The 27,025-nt window shown below is 39.6% G+C and overlaps 1 protein-coding gene across 10 annotated transcripts in view; it reads left to right on the top strand.

The window, feature by feature from the left end:
* The window catches only part of KYAT3 (kynurenine aminotransferase 3), a 66,460-nt gene extending 54,758 nt beyond the window's left edge, over nucleotides 1-11,702 (top strand). For all 10 annotated transcript variants that reach the window (XM_004469687.4, XM_004469689.5, XM_004469695.5 and 7 more), the window contains one exon: nucleotides 11,281-11,702. In XM_004469687.4, coding sequence (XP_004469744.1) covers nucleotides 11,281-11,343 — 63 coding nt within the window. In that variant the 3' untranslated portion in view covers nucleotides 11,344-11,702. The remainder of the gene's footprint in view (nucleotides 1-11,280) is intronic.
* Nucleotides 11,703-27,025: the final 15,323 nt, after the last annotated feature.

A 27,025-nucleotide genomic window follows, 5' to 3' on the forward strand; every position in this document is an offset into this window, starting at 1 on the left:
AAACTTAGTGATCCTTAACAGGATCAATACAAAGAAAATCTTACCAAGGCACATCATAGTCAAACAGTAAAAGAGAAAATTTTGAAAGCAGCTGGAGAATTCTATGCATAGCATAGTTAGGAACAAAATTATAAATGATAACTGAGTTCTAATCAGAAACAATGGAAGCCAGAATAAAATGGAATGACATCTTTAAAGTGCTGAAAGGAAAAAAGTATATCAACTCAGAATTCTATATCCAGGAAATTATCCTTCAAAAATGAAAAATAAAAACTGAGAGAATTCATCACCAGCAGACCTGTACTAAAAATTTTTCTAAATGTGCTATTGCTATTTTTATGATGTTATTGTTAATAAAAACAATCTTATCCACAACAAAGCTCCTAGAGCTAATAAATGAATTAAGCAAAAGGGTCAGGTACAAGGTCAACACCCAAAAATCAGTAGTGTTCTATACACAAGAAATGAACTGGAAGAAGAAATCAAGAAAAAATTCTATCTACAATAGCAACTAAAAAAATCAAATATCAAAATTAAAAATTTTAAAAACAAAAAAAGAATCAAATATCTAGGAGTAAATACTACAAAACAGCACTAAAAGAAAATAAAGAAGACCTAAAATAAATGGAAGGACATTCCATGTTTAAATATTAGAAGACTAAATATCACTAAGATGTCAATCCTACCCAAAACAATTTTTAGATTCAATGCACTCTCAATCAAAATGCCAACAACCTTCTTTGCAGAAATAGAATAGCCAGTCATCAGCTTTATATGGAAGGGTAAGAGGCCCAGAATAGCCAGAGCCACCTTGCAAAAGAAGAATGAAGTTGGAGCACTCACACTTCCCAATCTTAAAACTTATTTCAAAGCCACAGTAATCAAAACAGCAAAGTACTGGCACAAGGGCAGACATATAGACCAATGGAATTGCATCAAGAGCTCAGAAATTAACCCTTCATTTATGGCTAACTGATTTTTGATAAGGGGGCAAAGACCACTCAACTGGGAAAGAATAGTCTCTTCAACAAATGGTGCTGGACAAACTGGATCTCCATTTGCAAAAAATGAAGAAAGACCCTTACCTCACATCATGTACAAAAACAAATGCAAAATGTTTCAGAGACCTCAGTATATAAATTTTCATTGTGTAGGTTGTCATTTAACTGTCATGATAAAGTCTTTTGAGGCACAAAGTTGTAAACTCTGATGAGGTCTCATTTTACCTATTTTTATTTCATTGCTTGTGCTTTGAGTGTAAAGTCTAAGAAAACATTGCCTAACTAAGGTCCAGAAAATGCCTCCTTTGTTTTCTCTTAGGAGTTTAATAGTTGTGACTCTTATATTTATGTTTTTGAACCATTTTGTAAATTCATTTCTGTAAACCCAAAACGATTGTGGCATATTTGATTTTGCTTTTTTTCTCCCCCTCCCTCCCCAGCCCTTCCTGCTCTTTCCCCCATTCCAAATAATAAAACTGCAAGTCTCTGTAACTTGTTACTGATCAACAGATCATGTATTAGAGTGCTTAACCTGTTTTTCTGGAAGACTTCCATGATATCTGTTTTCTCCAAGCTGCCTAATTACCCCTACATCAATAAACCTTTTTGCCATTGTATAAATTCTGCCCTGCTAAGAACATCTGTTCCTTTAGGATTTGTTTTCTGTAAAAGTCATGTGCATTCCCTGCATGCCTTGGTAATTGTTGTAATTGTTGTAAAGTCCTGTACCTTCTGGTTCTTGAGAAATGCACCCATTCCTTGAGTGCATGCCCCATAAAAGACCCCTCCCCACTGGCTGTGTATGCGATGTCAAGCCTGGAAGGCACCATCTCTCCTCCCACCACCAAGAATAAGGACTAGGTCACTGCTAAACTCATGACCATCTCATCCTCCTGCAACTGAGGACAGGGCCCCCACATAAGACCCCTAAATAAACCACTTGCTGAACTTGTCTGAGTCTTTGGTCTGACATATCCATCCTAGTTTGGCGGGAAGCTGACATTTTACATAGTCCCTGCTATGGTCAGGACAACTATCTTGAAAAAAGAACAAAATTAGAGGACTCACACTTCCTGATTTCAAAATTACAAAAAGAAACAGTAATTAAAAGTATGGTACTAGCTTAAGAATAGATATATAGACCATGGAATAGAATTGAGAGTGAAGACATAAATCTACACATCTATGACAGTTGATTTTCAACAAGCGTGCAAGCCATTCAATGGAGAAGAACAGACTTTTCAACAAGTGTTGCTGGGAAAACTGGAAATCCACATGCAAAAGAATGAATGTGGACTGCACTTTTCACCATATACAAATATTTCAAAATGGATCAACAACCTAAATATAAGAACTAATAGTATAAAACTCTTAAAAGAAAACAGGGAAATACCTTCAAGATCTTAGTACATCCATAGTAGGCTATGGATTTTTAAAATTTTCCAAAAGCACAGGCAACAAAATAAAAATAGATAAAATGGGCTTCATCAAAATTAAAAATGTTTGTGCATCAAAGGATATTATCAAGAAAGTGGAAAGACCTGAAATAAGAACAAGGCCTAGAGCGGCAGTGTACCTAAGAGTTCCCTCCTGAGAGCCTCCGTGTTACTCAAATGTGGCCAGTCTCGAAGCCAAACTCAGCATGTAAATGCACTGCCTTCTCCCCAGTGTGGGACATGACTCCCAGGGATGAGCCACCCTGGCGCTGAGGGATCACTGCTAAGTACCAGCTGATGACATAACTAGAAAATGACCTTGAATAAAAGGTTCAACTCAGACCAGCAGAATATCCCTGTTTACATATAATAACAGGAGTGAAAAATGCTTTTTGACCTAAATTAAGGGGGAAATGGAAAGGACAAATGCGTTTATTTGGCTATGAGTCTCTAAAAAAGAGTCTGGAGGTTATCAGAGGGGTTGCCCTTATGCACACCTGAGCAGAGTCTCAGAGACAGATAAAGTAGATACAACCCCAGGTATTGGTTCTTCTGAGGGCTACAGAGACACACAGGTTTTACGGTCAGGGCAGATGGAGTTCAGTGCCATGTCAGTTGGCCCTTCTTTGGAGTTGGTGTTTCTGCATGATGGAGCTGGACTCAGATGTGATCTCTTTTTACAAGCCTTTCCTGTTACTTTACCAGAATTGTAGTTGGTACTGGGGTTTAAGATATATCTAGGGGATCTGAATCTGTGGTCTGACCATAGGATAGCCAGGCCCTGAGCCTCAATAGACTTCAGCTCCTACACTCTGGTTTATTGGACTTACCCCACTCGCTAACATGGAGTTGAAGAATGTCAACCACTACACCATGGAGCCTAGAGTGCCTACAACTGAAAGCAGGAGGATTGCATCCAGCATCCATGTGGAATCTAAGCCCCCTCTTGACATAGATATGGGATGGACACAACCAATCCAAGGTCCACAGGATGGAGGAATACAGTAAGGATTAGAGTGGACTTACTGATATTCTATTCATGAACTATTGGGGTTACTGATCGAAGAAAATGTGGCATTGGTGTGGAAAAGGTGGCCATGGTGGCTGCTGGGTGTGGGGAATGGGAGGAAGAGATGAGATGTGGAGGCATTTCGGGGACTTGGAGTTGTCCTGGGTGGTGCTGCAGGGACAATTTCTGGACATTGTAGATCCTCCCATGGTCCACTGGATGGAACGTGGGAGAGTGTGGGCTATGACGTGGACCATTGACCATGAGGTGCAGCGATGCCCAGAGATGTATTCACCAAATGCAATGGATGTGTCATGATGATGGGGGAGAGTGTTGCTGTGGGGGGAGTGGTGGGGTGGGGGGTAGGGGGGTAAATGGGGACCTCATAATTTTTGAATGTAATATTTTTTAAAAATGAATTAAAAATTTTTAAAAAGCAAAAAAACAAAAAAAAGTGAAAAGACAACCTACGGAATGGGACAAAATATTTGGAAATCATATATCTGATAAGGGTTTATATCCAGAATATATAAAGAACTCCTCCAACTCAACAACCCAATTAAAAAATGGACCAAGGATGTCAAAAGACATTTCTCCAAAGAAGATATTCAAAAGACCAGTAAATATATGAAAACATGCTCAACACCATTAGCCGTTAAAGAATGCAAATTAACATTACAGTGGGATATACGTCACTACTACTAGGCTATATTAAAAAGATGGAAAATAAATTTAGCAAGGATATGGAAATATAGGAATCCCTGTACATTGTTCATGGCAATGTAAAATGGTGCAGCCACTATGGAAAAACAGTTTGACAGTTCCTCAGAAGGTTAAACATAGAATTACCATATGATCTGGCAGTTCCATTCCTAGGTATGGACCCAAAAGAACTGAAAGCAGAGACTCAGACAGACACTTGGATATCAGTGTTCATTGCAGCATTAATCACAATAGACAACAGGTAGAAATAAGAATCCATCAGCAAATGACTAGATAGACATCATGTGGTATATCCATACAATGAAACTATGAACAAGTGAAGTGCTGGTACATGCAACAATATAGATGAAGCTTAAAGACAGCATGTTGAATAAAATAAGCCATACATAAAAGGACAAATATTATATGATTATCTTGCATGAAATATTTAAAATAAGCAAATTCAGAAACTGAAAGCAGAGTAATGGTTACCAAGGTTATGGGGAGGAAGAAGTGGGAAGTTATTGCTAAATGAGTATGAGTTTTGATTCAGGACAATAAAAATACTCTGAAAATAGTGGTGAAAGTTACATAGTGTTGACATGGTACTTAATGGCAAAGAATTGTCCACTTAAATGGTTAAAATGATTTTTTATGTTATGTGTATTTTGCCACAATTATAAATTACTTATTAAACTAAAGAAAGCACGTTACTATCCCAATGTCATTTGTTGCTTCCATTCCCACCCCCTCCTGGGGTCTGGATCAATTTTTTTTTTTAAAGATACTTAGATTACATAAATGTTACATAAAAATGTAGGGGATTCCCATATGCCCCACTCCCTACCCCTCCCACACTTTCCCACATTAACAACATCCTTCATTATTGTGGTACATTTGTTACAATTGATGAACACTTATCAGAGCATTGCCACTAAGTGTGGATTATAGTTTACATTATAATTTAATCTCTCTCCCACACAATTTTGTATATTATGACAAGATATAATGATCTATATCTGTCATTGCAACATCATTTAGGACAATTCCAATATCCTGAAAATGCCCCCATATTATACCTATTTTTCCCTTCTTCCTCCCCTCAGAACATCTGGTGGCCACTGCCTCCACATCAGTGGTAAAAATTCTTCCATTGCTAGACTAACAATAAGTCTATAGTAGAATAACAGTAGGTCTGCTCTATTCCATTGTTCATTCTCCAGTCCTGAGGACTTAGCAATGGTGATGCCCAGTCCACCTCTAATTAAGAGGGAGTGAAACCAGTTAGTAAGATAGGGAATCAATAGATGGATCTGGAACTGGGCACAGAGTCCACATGGACATCAATAACCCCCAAGATGGCTTCTGGAAGACCCTCCCCAAGATTCCTCCAGAAGCCAGGAGGAGCCCTGGGATATTCCTCAAGGACTTTATCATTGGTATCATTGGGCCCTCATGGGGGATTGATTGGTGGGATAATCAGTCAAAACAGAAAACAACTAGAACTCCTCCTCTGACATTAGCGAAGGGGTGGAATAATTAATAGTTCAAAAAGTAGGCATGAGGCCTAAATGCACTTTCTCACCTGTGGACCCCTATTTCTGCCCTCTGTGCACCGCTCTCGCCATTTTTCCTCTGCCATGTGGCCATGCAAGTAAAATCTGGGGATTTATAATCTATAATGGGGAATTGTGGTCTGTAAATCAGCCTGCCTGACCACCTTTCAGCCCGTTCCTCTCTACTTCGGACCGATGGTTTGTTGTTTTCTCCCATTTATCATCCCTCCCTGCTTGAATAAATTACTGGCCTAACTCACCTGACATACTCTTGAAATTCATTTCTGCAGCATAGTTAAGAGCTAGACAAAATCCAGTAACAGGGGCTCAGATCCTATAGGGCAGATGGGTGGGATTATCTTGCTTGCAGTTGCAGACTCTCTCTATTTCTTGGGATGATCATTATCCATCATCATTTCCTTGTTAGTTGTCCTGAATGAGTCCACTGAACTGGAGAGTAGGTGTTGCAACTCTTTTGAGATTCAGGACCTGACTGGCACATGGAAAGCCCAAAGATTTAAGTCTCTTGGACATAAACCTACCAACTCTAGTACAAACTATAGGTTCAAATATAAGGGGCAGAAGAGCCATGTGCAGGGAAACCACAACTGAGTCCAAATCTGTCACACTGGGGAGCATAAATGCCAAAGTAGGACCCACTGGCAGGGTGCCAGACTTCCGAGCTGTCAGCCCTGCCTATAGTGTCTGGATGTTTCCAGAGCCCTCAGGAGCTCTGCTATTTGAGATAGTATTTACTTCGGTGGTCAATGAGATCCCGCTGAGATGTGCATGTGTGTGACATCTGGGATGACTTCCTGACTCACTTTGAAATCTCTTAACCATATAAACTCATTTGTCTTTACACTTTTCCCCCTTTTGGTCAAGGTCTTTTTCCAGTTGCATTGCTAGTTGGTTCTTCGTAGTAATACCTCGGTGCCAGGGAGGCTCATCCTCAGGAGTCATGTCCCACGCAGGGTTGGGGGTGGGGTGGAGGTGGGGAAGGTAATGCATTTATATGCTGAGTTTGGCTTAGAGAGAGGCCACATTTCTTTGAATCTGAAAAATCCTGTCTCCTACCAACAAGCTACTCTCTGCCCTGCCTAGCTCCTTTGGCCCCTGGTTTAATGGTTTCTGCCTACAGGCCACATGGAACAATAATCTACTTCTCTTGCATCAAAGCTGCATCACATTCCATTTCCACAATAAAGTTAACTGTTCCCTTTGTTAGGCACAGAAATGCCTAAAGTTTTCCCACACAAATTTACTTAAGCAGGCACACCCAATTCTTAACTGTTACCTTTGCATATTATGTATGATTAATTTAAAATTCTAAAGCAGCTTTTTCTTCTACCTGACTTTTCCCCTACTGTCCACCTGGTGTATCATCAGGGAAAGAAAAATAATTTAAATATTAGCTCAGAAAAACAGACAGGAACATATATGGCATGTCTTTTTTTTCTTTAGTTAACTCTAAGGCAGCTGTATTTTAGGTTATTTTCCATAATATATAAGCCTGAGCTATTTTCCATTGGAGGAAATTGATAATTAAGTGCAATTTATGTTTAATTATTTAATGGTTTTAAAGAGAGGTTTTGGAGGTTCCATCTTTTTTCCTTCTGCTATTTGAGGGTAGGGGTGGAAACCATTCCAAAGGAAGAGGAAATAGCCTTGCCTTACAGACTTGGTTGAGGACAGAAGGAAGGGAAGAGAAGGGGAGAGGAGGGGAGAAGAAAAGAGAGGAGGGGAGGAAGAAAGAAAGGGTGGAAGGGTGGAAGGAAGGAAGTTGAGGGAAAAGTAATAACGCAAAAAGCAGTACTTTATAACAATTGAGGGTAAAATCCTCAGTGGCTTTCAAACATATGAAAAGATATTCAACCTTATTCATAATAAGAAAAATGATATCTGTGATGAAACTGAGAGCCACTGAGGGTACAATTTGGATGGGTTATACAAGATAGGATCATATAACACAGTGAACCCCATATTGAATGATGGACTGTGGTTAACAGTACAAAAAAGAGCATTCTCTAATGAACTATGTATAATAAATATATAATAATACCTAATAAAAGGTGTTAATAGTAGAATGGTTTGTGGGAAAAGTATACCAAGTATAAGCTATGGACTGTAGATAACAGGAATATATACATATATATATATATATATATTTTAGATAATGGTAAAATTATGATGATGTTCTTTCATCAATTTTAACAAATGTGTCACAGCAGTATAAGTTATTGTTGGGGCAATGCGTGGGAATCCTGTATAGTATGCATGATTGTTTTGTAAACACACATCTCAAATAAAATTGAAAAAAAAGAAAAATTAAAAGTAAAACTGCAGTGAAATATGATTTTATCCATTAGATTGGAAACAACTAAAGTCTCATCAAATACTATCTCATACATTGGGAGTGGGAGTATAATTTGTAAAATCTCTACAATAGTTTGATATTTTGCCACAATATGGTATCTATCAAAATGTACATGCACATACCTTTGACCCAACAATTCATTTTTAGGAATTTACCTGTGGATTAACTTGCACATTTTAGATAATTTATGTTCAGGGATTTTCACTGAATCATTATGTATAATAGTAAGAAATTATAAATGAGCAAAATATTCACCAGTGGGGGCTGCTTGAATAAATTATGGTACATCAATAAATAAATGAGGCACTCCCCATTTAGTGACAGAGCGTAATCTAAAGGCAAGGAGCAGACAGTTTGTGTAGTATGCTATCGTTTATCATAAAAAGGAAAATATATGTACACACATGCACATAGATATATGCTTATAAATACCTAAAATATCTCTGGGAGATGAATAATAAACTCCCAGTGTTGACTCTGAGAAGGAGAATTGAGTGACTGAGGGAAGCAGGTGGGAGTCTGGCTTACTTAAAAAACAATAACAATATTTTGAAATACTTCCCCCTAGAGTTGCCAACTTATTTACTAATGATGCTCAATCACTCCCAAATAATTTAGTGTTTTTTCCCCATAAACAAGACATTCTCCTATAGAACCCCAGTATAACCATCAAATTCATGAAGTTAACATTGATGTATTATTCCATCTATTCCTCAGACCCAATTCAAGTTTCCCAGTCATCCCACTAATGTCCTTTGTAGCAAATAAACAAATATACCAAGGCTGATATCATGTATGTAAGTAAATCAGTGAATCTATCAGTCCAGGTCAGAATCATGCATTGCATTTATTTGTCACATCTCCTTCAGTTTGGAATGGTTCCTAAGCCTTTTCTTGACATTCATGACCTTGATATTCTTGAAAATTACAGGCCAGTTATTCTGTGGACAGTCCCTTAGTTTATGTTTGTCTGATGTTTCCTTAAAATTAGATAGGGATTATACATCTTTGGCAGATACACTACAGAAGTGATGCTGTGTTCTTCCCATTGCATCCTATCAGATGGTCCATGGTTTCAATTTGTCCTGTTATTGGTGATGTTAACTTTGATCACTTGTGGTGTGTGTCAGGCTTCTCTACCATAAAGGCACACTTCACTCCCTGATTATTAATAAATATTTTGTGGTGATGTACTTTGAGACTATGAAAATATTCCCTGCCTCATCAAACTTTCATTTTATTCCTTTATTTATTCATACCAGTAAGGACTGATGGGTTGCTTTTTCATTCAGTGGGTTATAATTTGTGGTGACTACTATTTATTTTGATGGCCAGATTATCCCAGATTTGGCCATGAGGAGCCCCTGTTAATGGGCTTGTTTCCGTTGATATGTAGCCATCATCCTTGAGTACTTCCTTATTTTCTGGCATAACAAGATTTACCAGGCTCATCTTCTCATGTCCCTACGCCAGTCTAGAATCGGTCATTTCCAGTTAAGTCCTGGTTTCTTTTAGTGGGGAATGGTATTTATAAACCAAGATTTGGGCATTAGGAGTGCTCATTGCAATTAGGGTGTTGCTGCTCTCAGTTCTCCTCCCAGTAGTCAGAGCTAGAGAATATGTGAATGGGCACCAAAAAAAAAAAAAAAAAAAAAGAATATGTGAATGGCATACATTTAGCTATATAAATATACAGATTTACATCTAAATTTGTATCTATATAAATACATTGAAACTACCACAGGGTTTATTTTAATTTTCTCCCTCTCCATACTTGAAATTCTCTTCTTTGACAGTGAAAACTCTGGCCCCATTATCCTCACTGTAATTACTTATTTCATCAGTACCCCAGTAGGTGACCAATCACCTCTCAATACCATTGTCACCTGCCCATCCCTGCATGCACACCCTTTATCCTACTGAGGCTTTGACACTCAGTAACGGGACTGCCACTGCTCCCTGTATCTTCACCATCGTTACCGACCTGGGCTTCAAAACCCTGTGCCCACATACAGCTGTTGCCCTTCTGCAGAGATGCCCCTTCTCTGGGTCTCATTACCCCAGGCCAGTCTGCCATGGCACGTGCTCCCTCATCCCATTCAGGCTCCAACACCTGTGTGCAGCCACGCTACCATACAGTCGCCTCCCTTACCCAACTTGAACGCGACACTTGCAGGCCGACCACGCCGCTGCCTCACCCCACCCATTTGCACAGTGGACACTCCACTCAGGCTGCAGCATCCTATACCATGCTGCCAAGGTTCCCTGCTCCCCGCACACACGTTCACGTGGGCACCTACTTTTCTCAGCCTTACCTAATAGCTTTTGGTCTGAATCATTCTGGCAAAGAGGGAAGAGAATAGAAAAAGTAGAGAATGCAGAAAAGGAAGAGGAGAAGGCTTAAGTTTCACTGTTTCCCTTCAGTTTATTTTGAATTTAATTCCATATGCACACCTCACCTATTCAAAAGGGAAATTAATTACTTGTCAATAATAATAATTATATCTAATATGTTACTAGAATAAAAAAAAAAACTTTTTAACCCATGGAACTGCACAACATAGTGAACCCTAAGTTAAACAGGGACTAGAGTTAACAGTACAATTATAAAAGGTGATTTCATCAATTGTAACAAATGTACACCAGGGCAAGGTGTTAATAATAAGGTGATAGAAAAAAGGTATTATTATTATTATTAGAATTGTGAAGGGGCAGAGTAGTGTGAATAAACTAAATTTTTCTTGTTCAGAGCAAAGAATGGTTGGTATCATCTGAATTTGATAAGTAAAGAAAAGTGTTTATAAGCATATTATTTATACTTTGGTGGTAGCCACTAGAAATAAAATGAGAAATTGCCATAAAAGTTTTTCTTGGGGAATGGAGGGAGTAGTAGGAAGGGATAGAAGGGGGAAGGGGTCCAGAAAACTATTATTTTTCAATGTGAATTCTTCTGTACTATTTGACTTGTTTCTGTAATTATATGTTAATTTGATTCATTATTTACCTGTTTAGGGGGATGGTCTGCCTTTGCATTTTCACTTTAAAAAGTTTTATTCACCTAAGGTTAGATATTCACTTAAATCTTTATTTAGTGCATTTATGGTTTTTTAAAAATATTTTTTCACTGTTTTTTATATTTAAATCTTTACTTCTTGAATTTATTTTGATATGTAATAAGGATTATTTCATTAATTTATAGAAAGAAAGTACACTGGATGCTGCTGAGGAAATCATCAAGACATGGAATAACCAGAAATCTTGATATTTACAGGCTGTATTGATTTTTGTTATGAGGTGACTTAGTATGGAATTATGTAGTGCTGCCACCTGCTGGGATATTGTAAAACAAATGTTTCGGTACAAATGGAATTTAAAGAAATATTTCCACTGTTTTTTCAAAGACCTTAACCCTACTCCTAACAATATTAGGAAGACCTGATTTTTTTTGTTTCAGTTTTAATATATTAAAACCGCTTCCATTTCCATTTTATGATTATCAGTATAGCAAGAAGATAAGAAATCTGAGGTGAGGGTTGATGCTTAACCTCTCTGTGGTTAAGTTACAATGTGACTTCAGTTTCCTCATCGTAAAAGAGAAATAAAAATAGCTCCTTCCTGCTATGGTTGTCTAAATGGATTAAATGTACTAATATGTGTATAGCCTGGCCAACAAAAAAAAAACAGAAATTAATGTCAGCTATTGTCACCTCTCCACCACTGGAAAAACTCCTAACAGGTATACCCCTTTCTATCGCATATCTTTGCTTTGTCTGCCCACCTGTTAGCTCCCTTTCCTTCATTTATCAATGGCCCTGAACTTCACTCATAGTTTTGCTCTGTTTCAAATACTGCCCTTATTTGGCATAACTTCACAGTCCACATGGATTACCTAGGCTTCCATACCTTGACCTCCTCACGTGTGGTGAACGTTCACCTCCGCCACTCCACCTCAGCCCCACACTCCCTTGGGCACACCCTGAGCCTTTCGTCATTCAAGGGAGTTTCACCTTTGAGATAATAAATTAGTCATCTCACACTATAACCACCTATCCTTCCTGCCTCCTTCTCTCCCTCTCTCTTTCTCTCTCTCCTTTCCCTTTCTCTCCTCTCCCCTCCCCTCCCCCTCCCTCTCCTTTCCTCTCCTCTCAAAATATTACCCCTTTAAACTCATTAGAATTTCAAATCCACTGTTTTTCAAAAACTGGTCCATGACCCTCTTACATGAGATTCACCTAGGATCTCTGCTGAAAACATTGTTTCAGTATCTGGTCCTTCCCAGGTGATTATGAAACACACCAAACTTTTTCATTCCTGCCAGTCCCCTTATATCTTCACTCCCTTCCTTGTACAGCTTAGATTTCATTGCCCATCACTTCAGCTAAGATACTTTCGCTGCTTGAATTACTTGCCCCACTGTTCTATTTTATCTACTTGTTAAAAAAAAAAAAAAAAAAAGAAGGAAGAAAGGAAGGGAGGAAGGGAACAAACCTTAATCCTGGGGTCAGATCTCTCTGCCTGCCCCTGGGCTACTGAGCACTGCTGAAGCAAATTGCACCATTGTGCAGGTTCTATCAAACATGAATTCACATTACAACCTGAACTTGACATCATTCGTATATGTACCCTTAGTACATAGTAAGCTTTCTCTGCCTTATACCATGGTAGCAATTCCTAATCTCTCATTTTCCATTCTCAAACTTCTCCATTCTCCTCAAACTTCAGAGCCCACTACCACCAGCACAATTCAGTCTCAGAGAATGACCTAACCTCCTGCTTCTCTGAAAAGCAGCCACAACCACCACCACATCCACAAGATCAAAGCTACCAGACCAGCACTCGCAATGAGGAGCCTGCCAATAAGTCTATGACTTACCTGCAGCAGCATCCATCTTTCTTCATTCCCTCCTATTACAAAAGTCATCCCTTATCCTTCCAAAGACCAACAGGGTTGGGGAGAGGCGTTAGCAGTTAAAATTACCATCCCCGGCCATCCAGAAGTAAGGCCAGGGTCCAAAGAGCCCATCATTATTTTGAAAAGTAATGCAAATTCTATGTAATATGTTTAGCCTGTCTTCCCTTCCTGGGGACTTAGGAAAAAGGAAAGGAAAAAAAAAAAAAAAATTTTTTTCCCCAGGTCTTAAACTTGCTCTTTGCAACCCTGGACTTGTCCAGTGCTAATCCTCCTACTTGTGCTCTGGATCACATTTCTTCTCACAGTCTCAGGGACTTGGTTCTGTCCATTTTCTCTCTCTTCAGGCTCTACTGATGCCCTTCCTTAGCACAGAAACATATTTACATCTTCCAGTCTTGGAAAGTCATTTCCTTTTTATCTTGAAAGAAGTTTTAGGTCACAGTAAAGTCTCATACAGAACACATGGGACTCCCATATACCCAACATCCCCTGCCTTTTCACCCTTCCCATATCAATAACTTTTTTATATGTGGATGGTACATTTGTTACAACTGGTGTAAAACTATTAAAGCATAGCCACTGATGCCAGTCAATGGTTTACATTATGATGATCTACATTCTAGACCATACACTTTTATAAATTTTTGATGAAATTCAGCATGGCCTGCATCCATCATTGTAAGATCATGTAGAACCCTTTCATTGTCCCCTAAATACCCTCTCTTCCATCTACTCTATTCCTCCCTCCCCCCACCCTCAGCGCCCAGGGTGACCACCAGGCTTAATTCCTTGAAGGACAAGATTCACAGTTACTTGCAACAACACTGAGGACTTGACACACTGGTTCTGTCCTACTCTATTAGGAAACGCCCATGTTCTCAAGAGACACCCACCCCTCTGTTTGAGAACATATCTGGCCTCACCAGGATGGGAGTCCAACTCCTTCCCACTCATTATGTGGGTCTCCACCCAATGATATAACACTATTAAATGTTCACTCACACATTCTCTAGAAGACTGCCCTAGGTGCACCCTTGTCCTGAATGCCTTCCCCCCCACATCCAACACCCTCAAACAGTAACCCTTCCTTGTTAGATTGTCAAAAGAGCTTTCCCAGAAGAGCTAACAATGAGGTGAGGATGGACAACCACCATACCAAGGAACTGAGAGGGTAAAACTGCAAGCAAGAGAGTCCCATCCATCAGCTCTATGGTATCAAAGCCCCCTCTTGATTAGAGGTGGTGTGGGCATCACCATCCCAGAATCCTAAGGATTGGGGAATAAAATATGATCTAGAGTGGACTTACTGGTATTCTACTATCGACTTATTATGATTCTAGCAATGGAAGAATTTATATCTTTGATGTGGAGACAGTGGCCACTGGGGGTGCTGAAGTTAGGGAGAGGGGAAAAGGGGTAATATGGGGATATTTTGGGGACTTGGAATTGCCATGAATGACATTGCAGATACAGATCATTATATATCATGCCATAACCTACAGAATTGAGTGGGAAAGAGTGTAATTGTAATCTACAGTGTAAACTATAATCCATGTGTAGTAGCAATGCTCCAAATGTGTTTGATTGCAATGAATGTACCACACTAATGAAAAAGGTGTCAATGTGGGGAAGGGTGGGAGGTGTGGAAAGGGGGGCATATGGGAATCCCTTATATTTTTTTTGCATAACATTTTGTGTAATCTAAGTATCTTTTTGAAAAATTAAAATATATATATTTTTTAAAGTTTACATCACAATAACAAAAAAAAAAGGAAGTCATTTCCTGATCTATCTACTATACTGTTATTTCTTTCCTTCTCTTCAGGACAAAATTTTTTCCTTCCAGCTTCCTTTTCTTCCTTCCTTCATTTAACAAGTGTTCATTGAACTCCTACTATGTGCCAGACACTGCTCTAGGCATTTAGGTTATATCAGTGAACAAAAAAAGATCCCTGACCTCTAGGATTTTCTTTCTCGCCAGGGGAGAAAGAACAGTGAAACTATAAACATAATGAAATACATAATATGTTTGACTTATATGTGATAAATATGGAAAGAAAAAAGGTAGAGCAGGATAGAGAGGAATGAAAGTGTCAGGGAAACATTGGCATTTTAAACAGTGTAGTCCAGTAGTTCTCCTGAAGGGGACAGGGAAGCAAACTTGAGGAGAGAAAGAGCCTGGCAGAGATCTTGGGGGAAAATATTCCAGGCAGAAGGAATAGCCAGTGCCAAGAGTCCAAGCTGGAAGGGTGCCTGGCATGTCTGATAAGATTGGAATAAGCAAGGGTGAGAGTGGTAGGATGTTAGGCAAGAGAAGTAGCAGGAACTCAAGAACTATTGCAAGAATGATGGTTTAATTCTGAGAATCAGTATGCCATTCCATCTTTTCTTTAATACACAAAATAATGTTATTGCAGCATTTCAAACTGGAAACAACCCAAATGTCAATCAGCAGTCTAATATTTGAGAGGTGTATTAATACAATGAAATACAATATAGAGATGAAAATTAACAAACCACAACTACACACAATAACTTGAATGAATGTCACATACTTTTCTTAAGGTTTCCTCATAGTGTCTTCAAAGAATCAGCTGGATGTCTCAGTAGACAGAGTGTTTTATAATAGAATCTAATACTGTGATCATTGAAGTCTAGCATGTCAGCCTCAACCTCGGGGGTTCTAGAATTTCTGTCTGCCCACTGGGATGAGGGTTTCCATGTTTTGGTCAGACAGTCAGGCCTAGGACTGGTCTAAAGGGAACTCCATGTCTGGGTACTCTAAAGGGCAGAGGCCCATCATCCTTTCCACTCAGCTGGAAGGAGAAGGGAATGAATTTTAAATATGAGGTCTATGAGTATAATACTAGACCAAAGAAACTTTAGAGTCTGACCTAATATCCCTGGAACTTTAGAAGGCAAGTCTGGACCTGAGGTTCCAGATACCTAACTGGATATCCAGTCCTCACTGTGATTAGAGACAATGTATTAATAATTACTGCAGTTAGAATCCCGAAGGAGCTGGACAGAGGGGCCTCAGAAACCTGAGGCAATAGGACCAGCATAAGCTCTGTCTGACATTCATCCAGTATCTCTGGACTGATGATTGCTGTTGCTGCTGCTTAAGATATGTGGTCACACACTTTTAAAATGACAGCTGCAACTTGGGCTTATCTAGGTTGAAGTCTCCAGCCTCTTCCTACCTCGTTGAAGGTTGGATACTTGGTCTTCTTAACAGTGTGTGTTTCCAAACTTTTTTTTTCCTGTTTCTTACTTTTAAGAGTACATTCCTTGCACTCTTTCCTTGACAGGATCCCAAGTCCTTGAGATTCTTGCATCTTTTATGAAAGTATCACTCTGTTATGTCAAAAATGGAATGTAGTGACAGCAAAGCTTGAAGTACGGAGACCTATTTAGGTATTTCTGGTAAGAGATCACAGTGGTGGCAATGGAAGAGTAAGAAATGGTCACATTCTGGATATATTTTGAAGGTGGAGCCAACAGGATTTGCTAACAAAGTTTATGTGAACTATTAGAGGAAGTGAGGAATTAAGAATGAGTCCAGGAAGTGGATTTGGCCCAACGGATAGGGCGTCCGCCTACCACATGGGAGGTCCAAGGTTCAAACCCAGGGCCTCCTGACCTGTGTGATGAGCTGGCCCATGCGTGGTGCTGATGCACGCAAGGAATGCCGTGCCACCCCAGGGTGTCCCCCACGTGAGGGAGCCCCACGCACAAGGAATGTGTCTCGTAAGGAGAGCCACCCAGTGCAAAATAAGTGCAGCCTGCCCAGGAATGGTGCCGCACACACGGAGAGCTGGCACAGCAAGGTGACGCAACAAAACAAGACACAAATTCCAGGTGCTGCTGACAAGAATACAAGCGGACACAGAAGAACACACAGCGAATGGACACAGAGAGCAGACAACTGGGGAGGGAGGGTGGGGAAGGGAACAGAAGTAAATAAAAAATAAATCTTTTTAAAAAAGTGAGTCCAATTTTGGGTCTGAGCATCTGAAAGGATTGATTGCTGTCACTGAGATGGAGAAGGCTCTAAGAGGAGCAGGTCTGGGGGAAGATCAGGAGCTCAGATTTTCTCATGTTAAGTTTCACATTCACATTCAGCATTCAGGGGAGATGGGTAGGCAGTTGGATATTCATTTATGGAGTTTAGGAAAGAGACCCAGGCTGGATATATAAATTTGAGAGTCTCTGGCATATTGATGATATGTAAAGACACGCAACTGAATGGGAGTGCCAGATACGTGGGTATAGATAGCAATAAGAGGACTGGAGGCTTAACTCTAGGACACTCCCAATATTAAGAGATTGGGAGAATAAGGAGGTAGCAAAAGAGCTAAATGACAAAAGAGCAGTCAAGCTTTGTGGTATTATGGAAATCCATTTTTTTAAGGAGGAAGAAGTAGTCAATTGTGTCAAAGGATGCTAATGGGTCAAAATGAGAAGTGATCTTTGGATTTAGTGCAGGCCATAAATGATCTTGGTAGAAATTTTTATGATATAGAAATGAATTCTGATTGGAGTCAGTTTAAGAAATAAATGGAAGGAGAAAATTGGAGGCAGCAGATATAGAAAATTATTTTGAAAAATTTTACTATAAAGGGGAATAACTCTTGATAAGAGTTTTCCTCATTTGATGACTCCACTTTCTCACATACACATACCCTTCTTTTACCCTCAATCCCCACTGCAATCTGGATTACATACCCAATATTGTTCTAAATTCTCTAATATGATATGATCTGCATGTCCTTACCTTTAAAGGAAACTTCCCAGTTTCATCTAACTTTCCCTCTTAGTATTTACCACTGCAGACCACTCCTGCCTTCTTCACCCCTATCTTTTCTGGTTCCTGTGACACTGCACACCCTTGAATTGCCTCCTACTTCTCTGGCTGCTCTTTCTCTACTTTGTCTATTCCTTAAACATTGGTATTTTGTGCTAGATCTCGCTCTCTTCTCTCACTAAATGACTTCCTTTACTCTATATATGCTGGTGACCCCTTTACCTGCATCTCCAGCCCAGTCCTTTCTGCTGACGTCCAGCACCCCATTTGTCATCTCCACATGGATGTTTCACAGGCAAACCCAATCCAGTCTGGACTCTTTACCTCAGTGAATAATGCCACCAATACAGTTGCTCAAGACAGACACCTAGAAGTCATTCTTAACTTTTTCTTCAAACCTTTTTCCACACATCCAAATCTTCTGTATCTTATCCTATGTGTCTCTTAAATGTATCACTTCTCTCTGCCCCACCTGCCACCACACTGGTACAGCTCAATATTATCTTTCAACCAGATTACTAGTCAACTTCCTAATGGTTCTCTCTGCCTTGCTCCCGACAATCCATTATCCCTGCAGACTAAATGAGCTTTCTGAAATGCAATTGTGATAATATTACATAAATTAAGAATGTTTATGTTGCAGGTTGTAGAAAGCCTAAAATCATGGGTTTAAGTCAAATAAAAAGAATTTTCTGTCTCAACTGGCTTAATTACAGCTTGATTCAAGACCCAGGTTATGTCACCAAGCTCCTCTGATTGCTATCTCCTCTCAGCTTTTTCTTCAGTTTGCCAACACTAGGATAGTGACATGGCTGTAGCAGTTCTAAGCATCATATAGTCAAACCAGCAAATCCCAGAGGAAAAAAAAGGAGGGGGACAATTTTTTTTTCTCAGAAGCTCTAGCAAATGGTATGCTTTGTCTTTTTGTTTGTTTTTGCTGTTTTTTTGTTTTTGTTTATATTTTGGGTCTTTTTTTTTTGTATTTTATTTTATTTATTTTATTAACGTTCCCCCCCATTGTCTGCTCACTGTGTCCATCCACTGTGTGTTCTTCTGTGCCTGCTTGTATTCTTATTAGACAGCTCTAGGAACCGATCCTGGGACCTTCCAGAGTGGAAGAGAGGCAATTACACTGTTGTGCCACCTCAGCTCCCCTGTTCTGCTACATCTCTTTATTTTCTCTCCTCTTTGTCTCTTGTTGCATCATCCCACTGCACCAGCTCTCTGTGTCGGCCAGCACTCCTGCACGGGTGGCTTTTCCTGCACAAGGTGGCATTCCCACGTAGGGCAGCACTCCTGCACAGGGCTGCATTCCTGCATGGTCCGGCACTCCATGTGGGCCAGCTTGCCATGTGGGCCAGCGTGCCCTCACCAGGAGGCCCTGGGCATCGAACTCTGGACCTCCTGTATGGTAGACAGGAGCCCAGTTGGTTGCACCACATCTGTTTCCCTGTATGTTGTATCTTATTCACCCATACAAATCAGTATGGCCAAGGAGATTGAACATTCCAAATAATTTAGGCCAATGAGAGGTCAATTCCAAAGATAATTTCAACATTGGTTGAAAGCAGTGACAGAATGAAGTAGGGAGGAAATGAATGAAAAGATGTTTTAAATTACTTAACCCCTTAGTTGTTCTCTATTGCTCATAGCACAAAGGCTGCTCTCCTCATGAAGACCTACAATGTACTGCATAATGTGGCATCTTCTTATCTATCCAGATTCATCTTTTCCCAGTCATTTTTTCCTACTGAAAGATCTCACCGTACTGAATTCATTTCAAAAACTCAAAGGAACCCTTTTCTTTCTATCTTTTAGCACATGTCATTTCCTGTATTCAAGAGTGCTTAATTTAAATGGACTAGCAAGAAGATAAGTTATCTGCAAATTCCTAATGTGAGGTCAGAAGTCATTCTATGGCATCATACTGCACAATAATAAGAGAAGGGAACTTCACACAGGAAGTTGGAAGAAAGAGAATATTGCAATCACTATGACTTGGCTATCCAAAAGCTAACACAATATCCACTTCTCTTTAAACTATGTCTATATAGATACTGAAAAGCCAAAATACCCAATTTCTCAGCCTTTCTTGCAAATAGTCAAAAGTGCCTGAGAAAGTGTTTTTTGTTTGTTTGTTTGTTTGTTTTATCCCTTTACCTTTGTACCTTCTTCCTGCCTGGAAAGTAGAAGTGAGGCCTGAAGGGGCAGCAGCCATCTTGCAGTCATGTAGCAGCTAGCATAGGGTCAAGGCCTACATACTAAGAATGGCAGAGCAGAAAAATGGAAAGAGACTGGATCCCTGAAAGCAATTTGGAAACACTACCTACTCCCAGACTTTGTAAGGTATGAGACAAATAATTCCCTAATTGTTTAAGTCACTATAGTATTATTTTTATTTGCAACCATGTGCATTACTAACGATATAGAAGATACAGTACAAAGATCAGCTTTCTCTTCTAGAAGATAAAATGACCTGAGGAAAAGGCTGGAGGTAGAGAGACACCTATCTAAAGGCTACTGCAGCAACCCAGGAAATGAAAGATTTAGTATAAGAGAAAGGAAAATCATGGCAAATCTTTGACAAACCCATGACTCTTTCCCACCATTTTTATGATGAAAATTATTATACACCCACATACTTAACAAATACTTTAAATTAAAAAGTATTGCCACATAAAACAAGGAGTCTTCTTGGTCTCAGTTGGATAAACCCAAGGGTAAAACAAAACGAAAACCTCCACCATGTAACTGAGACATGAGAATTTTATTTTACTGCTGCTCTGAGAATATATCTAATTACTCACTCATGCTAATTAAATAGGAATTTCACCTGGTGACAAACAGCTATCTTGATATATATCAGAATAAACTGTAAAAATAATTGGATTTTCTAATCAATATTAGGGAAGCAGATTTGGCTCAACTGATGGAGTGTCTGCCTATCACATGGGAGGTCCAGGGTTCAAACCCAGGGCCTTCTGACCCATGTGGTGAGCTGGTCCATGTGCAGTGCTAATGCGCGGAAGGAGTGCCATGCCGCAAAGGGGAGCCCCATGTGCAAGGAGTGTGCCCCGCAAGGAGAGCCGCCCTGCACACACACAAAAAAATGCACAGCCTGCCCAGGAGTGGCACCACACACACGGAGAGCGGACACAGCAAGATGACTCAACAAAAAGAGACACAGATTCCCGGTACCACTGATAAGAATGCAAGTGGACACAGAAGAAGACACAAAGTGAATGGACACAGAGAGCAGACAAGGGGGGTGAGGGGTGGGGAAGGGGAGAGAAATAAATAAAAAATAAGCCTTTAAAAAACAAAGAAAAGAAAAAGGCTTATTTTTTTAAAACAATATTAATGTCACCATATTACACAACTGCTACTATTTCTTTACGTTTAGATATAGCATTTTTTTCTTATAATGTCTGAAACCTTTTATTTTTGACGAAAAGGACAAAAGGAAAATTTTGTCCTTTTGTCAATAAGAGTAATAATTTATCTCTCATTAAATTATCTATTAAAAATTTAAATATCATATCTTAGCTGAAGAAGCCTGAGTCATACCTCTAAACATTATAACTCTATTTTCTGTACAAATTAATGAGATGGTTTATTATAACACTATTTTTATAATTATTCTTGAAGCATTCTGCTGACCAATATATGCATGAAAATGTACAGAACTCAAGAAAACTGTTCAGTTTTCTAAAATTCTCTCTAGACTGTCCATTCTGTTCACAACTCTATCCCCAGTCCCTAAAGCAGTTTGGCTAATAGTAGGCATTCAAAAAGTATTTGTTGAAGGCATGAATTACTGCAAATTGAATTTGGCCCTCATGCATAGTTTTGTTTTGTTTCATTTTGAACTTCAGATCTTTCTTTGACTAATTTCTTTCACTTATTATTTCCTAAAGTGACAAAGATTACTCCTAAAACTGCAGATACAATTAGCATGTCTCGGAGTCACTTCAGCTAATCTATAATGTGGGACCCTGCCTGACACCTGACACATCCTAGTCACAGAATATAGGACTCAAAGCTGTACCTAGCTCTGGCTCTGAGACATTTAAACTCAAGAAAGCAGTGGTTTGCATAGCATATTTAAATCATGTAGTATATATGCGCGCACAAAAGCTTGGAGTTTGCTATTATAAAAGGCAGGAATGGTGCATCCATGTACTTTTTGCCTGGTAAGTTTATAATTCTCAACAGGGTCTGGTTCTCCATCAAAAATGTCTCTGCCCCCACCATCCATTTTGGGGAAATGGGCACTTTCCAGGAACACTGTTGATCAGAGTGTAAATTGGTGCAACATTTCTGGTGGGTAATTTAACAATATCGAAATGTAATATGAACATGCCTGTGATTGTTAATTTCACACATCAACTTGGATAGGAGATGGTGTCCGGTTGTTTGATCAATCAAGCCCTGGCCTGATTATTTCTGGGAGGGTATTTTGTAGATAGATTTAAATCATTAGTAAATTGATTCAATCTAAGAATGTTTACATTCTACAATCAACAAAAGAGATTGCCTTCAGCAATGAAAGTAGTCTCCTCTTCTAACTGGTTGGGGCCTTAAAATGAAAGCTGAGGGTTTCAGCAGTCTGAAAGAAGAATTTCTATCTCTGATTGAGCCATTCCTTATCTTCTGGGGAATTCAAAATCACCTTCACCCAGTTTCCAACTTGTGGCCTGCCTACTTGCCAATACCCATAGTTGTATAAGTCAGTTCCTAAAATAAATCTCTCTCTCCTCTCCACCCCACCCCACCCCTCCCATTTCTCTGGGAAAAGCTGACGAATACAGTGCCCTTGGACACCCCAATTCCATTTCTAGGTATTTACCTTTCGATGTGAAGAAGGATGTTCATGACAGCACTGTTTGTAATACTGGAAAACTGAAAACAACTAATTCCTCCACTCTTGGGGGTATAATTAAATAAATTAATTATTATCTAGCCAAAGAAGGTTTATCTCTGTTACTTGAAAAATAAGTAATATGGGAAGTGGACGTGGCCCAGTGGATAGGGCATTCGCCTACCACATGGGAGGTCTGTGGTTCAAGCCCCGGGCCTCCTTGACCCGTGTGGAACAGGCCCACGTGCAGTGCTGATGCGCGCAAGGAATGCTGTGCCATGCAGGGGTGTCCCCCACGTAGGGGAGCCCCACGCGCAAGGAGTGCACCCAGTAAGGAGAGCCGCCCAGCACGAAAGAAAGTGCAGCCTGCCCAGGAATGCCGCCGCACACACGGAGAGCTGACACAACAAGATGACGCAACAATAAAGAGACACAGATTCTCGTGCTACTGACAACAACAGAAGCGGACAAAGACGATGCAGCAAATAGACACAGAGAACAGACAACCGGGGTCGGGGGGAAGGGGAGAGAAATAAATAAATAAATAAATAAATAAAATCTTTAAAAAAAAGTAATAGATCATTGATTGTGATATGTATGGGTAAATTTTAAAAAATACATGGATAGCTAAATGTACTGGGTAAATGTAAAGGCATTTTCCATGAATTTTAATTGTGCAAATTAGATATTGGGCCAAATAAAATATTAGTATAGTTTTTCTTGTACTCAGAATTTTAAACAATTTGAATTCCCAAAAATAAAACATTTACTAAAAACAACCAAACTCCCTAACTGCAAGTCTGGCAGGCCATGTGCTTATACAATCGCAAAATGATGGTGTCACGTGAGATGTAAACAATGCCGCCTTCTGGGCAAGGCACTGAGATGGAAAGGAACTTGACAAGTCCAAGGATCTTGGTAGACGTGGATTCAGTACTGACATCCCAGTGCTAACTGTTTTCTGATATAGCATCTTGTTCAGGAAGTGGGAGTAGCTGTCTATAACAATCAACCAAGTTTCAAAATTATCTTAAGAAATTACATAACCTTTCTCTTTCCTCACTGCATAATCAATTAAATGGAAAAGTATATTTCCATATTTATAGATCCAAGTTCTTTTGAATTCCAAAGAAAGGCACTCAAAGATACTATCTATCATAGTGTAATTTGAATGCAAGCCATAACTAAATTCTTATTAACCTGAAGTATAACTCATAACATCTTTTTCTGGAACAATTTTATAAGAATTTGAAAGAACAAACTAAGTCTACTGATTTCAAATGTAGGGAATTGTGAGCATTTAGTTTAGTGAAAAATCTCATGATCTCTATTGTAAAACCAAAACACATTGACCATGGGTTTATGGGGGAAAGTTTTTCTTTTTTCTTTTCTTTTTCTTATTCTTTTTTCTTTTTCTTTTTCTTCTTCTTTTTTTCTTTTTCTTTTGGAGACACCGGTGATTTAACCCAGGGCTTTGTACATGGGAAGCAGGTGTTCAACCACTAAGCTACATCCACTCCCCAAAAGTTTTTTTCTTAACATTAGTTTCTACATAACAGAAAAGAAAGCAGAAAGGTATAACTAACCCCTCATTCACTAAAAAAGACAAAAACTTAAGAGTCCAGCCAGATATACACAACTGAAAGAATAAAGACAATAACCTACAGACATGTTAATAGCATTTGATGAGAATATGCTACTAAATTGGCTTTAGTGCTATATGATCCAGCAATCCTACTGCTGGATATATACCAAGAATAATGTGCATACCAATGTTCATAGAAGTATTATTTACTTTTGCCAAAAGTTGGAAGCAACCCAAGTGTCCATCAACAGATAAATGGATAAGCAAATTGTGGTGTATATATATATATACACCATGGAATATTACTCAGCTGTAAGAAGGAATGAAGTTTTGACACATGGTACAACATGGATTAATCCTAAAGACCTTATGTTGAGTGAAGTAAGCCAGTCACTGAAGGACAAATATTACATGACCTCACTGATATGACCTAAGCAAATTGAGTAGACTCACAGAGCTAAAGTCTAGAAGACAGGATATCAGGTGACAGCAAGGGAGTAGAATGCAGTAATCCAATGCTTAATGTGGGCAAAACCTATGATAAAGTGAAGGGGGTGGTTTGGCAGTGGAGGGGGGTGATGGTGGTGCAGGCATATGAAATGTGAGTGGGGTCGATAATGCTGGAATGTGAGTGTGAGCCAGTGGAGGGGGTTTGGGTTGGACTATCTATGGAACTGGGGTAGTACTGGAGGAAGTAACAGGTGGACTCTGGGGATTTGTAGGTCTGCGGTTAAAACTACAATGGTGGGAATGTTCTTTGGCAAATATGGCAGGGGAGGGTTACTGACGCAGGGAGTCAGGGGTGGGGGGATATATGGCATAGGGCACACCTGGGGCATGCTTCTATGGAATATGACAGTGTTCCTGTCATCATAGGGTGCTATCTCAGTGGGCGGAGACCCACACAATAAACAAGAAAATATTAAACTCCCATCCTGGGGAGTCCTGCTATGTTCTTAATTAGAGGGGCAAGAATCCCTCAAGAACATTGGCAGTGCCCAATAAAACAGACAGTATGTCAAGTCCTCAATATTAATGCATATAACTATGAATCTTTCTTCAAAAATTGAAACTTAGTAGTTACCAGAGGTTCCAAGAGATGGAGAAAGGAAGAATAGATGGAACATAGGGCATGATTTTTAGGACATTGGAATTATTCTGCCTGATGTTGCAATGATGGATACAGGTGATTTACATTTTGTCAAAATCTATAATAGTGTACGGTGCAAAATGTAAGCCATAATGTAAACCATTGAACATTGTTAGTAGCAGTGCTTCAATATTTGTACTTCAATTGTAACAAATGTACCATACTCATGTAAGATTGTATTAATAGTGGGAAATGAGAGAGGGGATGGGGTGGGGTATGTGGGAACCCCCTATATTTTCTATGTGACTTTCTGGAAAATAAAGTGAAAAAAATAAGACACTGGGGAAAAAATAAATTGTCACTGTACATAAATGTTGTACATAAAAGATAATAGATCTTGTAGTGATGAAAGACACAATGCAAACAAATGTTTTATTTTTGTATTATTTATTATATTTTATTTTTTGTTTTGGGGAGGTTTTGGATTGCAAGGGGGTCACAACTGAGGCAGGGGAGGATCACTGGTGCCAGGTGTCAATGATGGGGGGTGTGTGGGTAGAGGTGCATCTGGGACATGCCTCCATGGAATATGAATGTGCTCAAGTGGTTATGGGGTGTTGTCCTGGTGGGTGGAGACCCACACAATAACCAAAAGAATATTAAATTCCCATGCTGGGGAGTCCTGCGACATTCTCTAATAGAGTGGCAGGAATCCCTAGGGTGCATGGCCAGTGCCTAGCAAAAGAAGACAGCCCAATGCACTAGGCCCTTGATACTGATACTTGTACTTAGGAACCTCATTCTTATGAAACTGAAACTTAGCCTAGTATTATATATTGCCTAAGAGTTACCTCCTGACAGCCTCCATGTTGCACAAATGTGGCCTCTCTCTAAGCCAAATTCAGCATATAAACTCACTACCTTCCCCCTGGCATGGGACATGACTCTTGGGGATGAGCCTCGTTAGCACCAAGTGCCAACTAGCAATGCATCTGGGAAAAGACCTTGAGCAAAAGGGAGAAATATTAAAAACAAATGAGTTTATATGGCTAAGCGATTTCAAAGTGAGTGGGCTGTCATTCTAGAGGTTATGCTTATGCAAGTCCCAGTAGGATCTCATTGACTGCCATGGTAAGCAGTACCTCAAGCAGGAGGACTCCTGAGGGCTCTAGAGACATCTAGACACTACAGGCAACCAACTCCCGCTCTCCAGTTTGTCAGACTCACCAAGGACAACAAACAAACTGACAATTATGGACAATGTCCATCCCCCAAAGCAGAATATCTGCAACTGCAAGCAAGACAATTCTACCCATCTTCCCATGGAATCTAAGGCCCCTGCCATCTGGAAGCAGAGTGGGCATCATCACCCCTAAATCCTCAAGACTGAGGAATGAACAAACATAAGGGGAGAATGCAACCATATGCTAAAGTAGGCATCATTATTCTAGTAACAGAAGAACTTGCAACACTGATATAAAGGCAGTAGTCACCAGAGGTTCTGAGGGGAGGGAATGGGAAGAATAGGTATAACATGGGACACTTTTTGGGACATTGGAATTGTTCTGCATGATCTTGCAATGACAGATACAGGCCATTATACATTTTGTCAAAACCTGTAAAACAGCGGTGCAAAGTATAAACCATTATGTAAACTATAGACCATGATTAGTAGCAATGCTTCAATAA

This window comes from Dasypus novemcinctus, chromosome 9 (assembly GCF_030445035.2).
Source record: "Dasypus novemcinctus isolate mDasNov1 chromosome 9, mDasNov1.1.hap2, whole genome shotgun sequence".
Classification (NCBI taxonomy): Eukaryota; Metazoa; Chordata; class Mammalia; order Cingulata; family Dasypodidae; genus Dasypus; species Dasypus novemcinctus.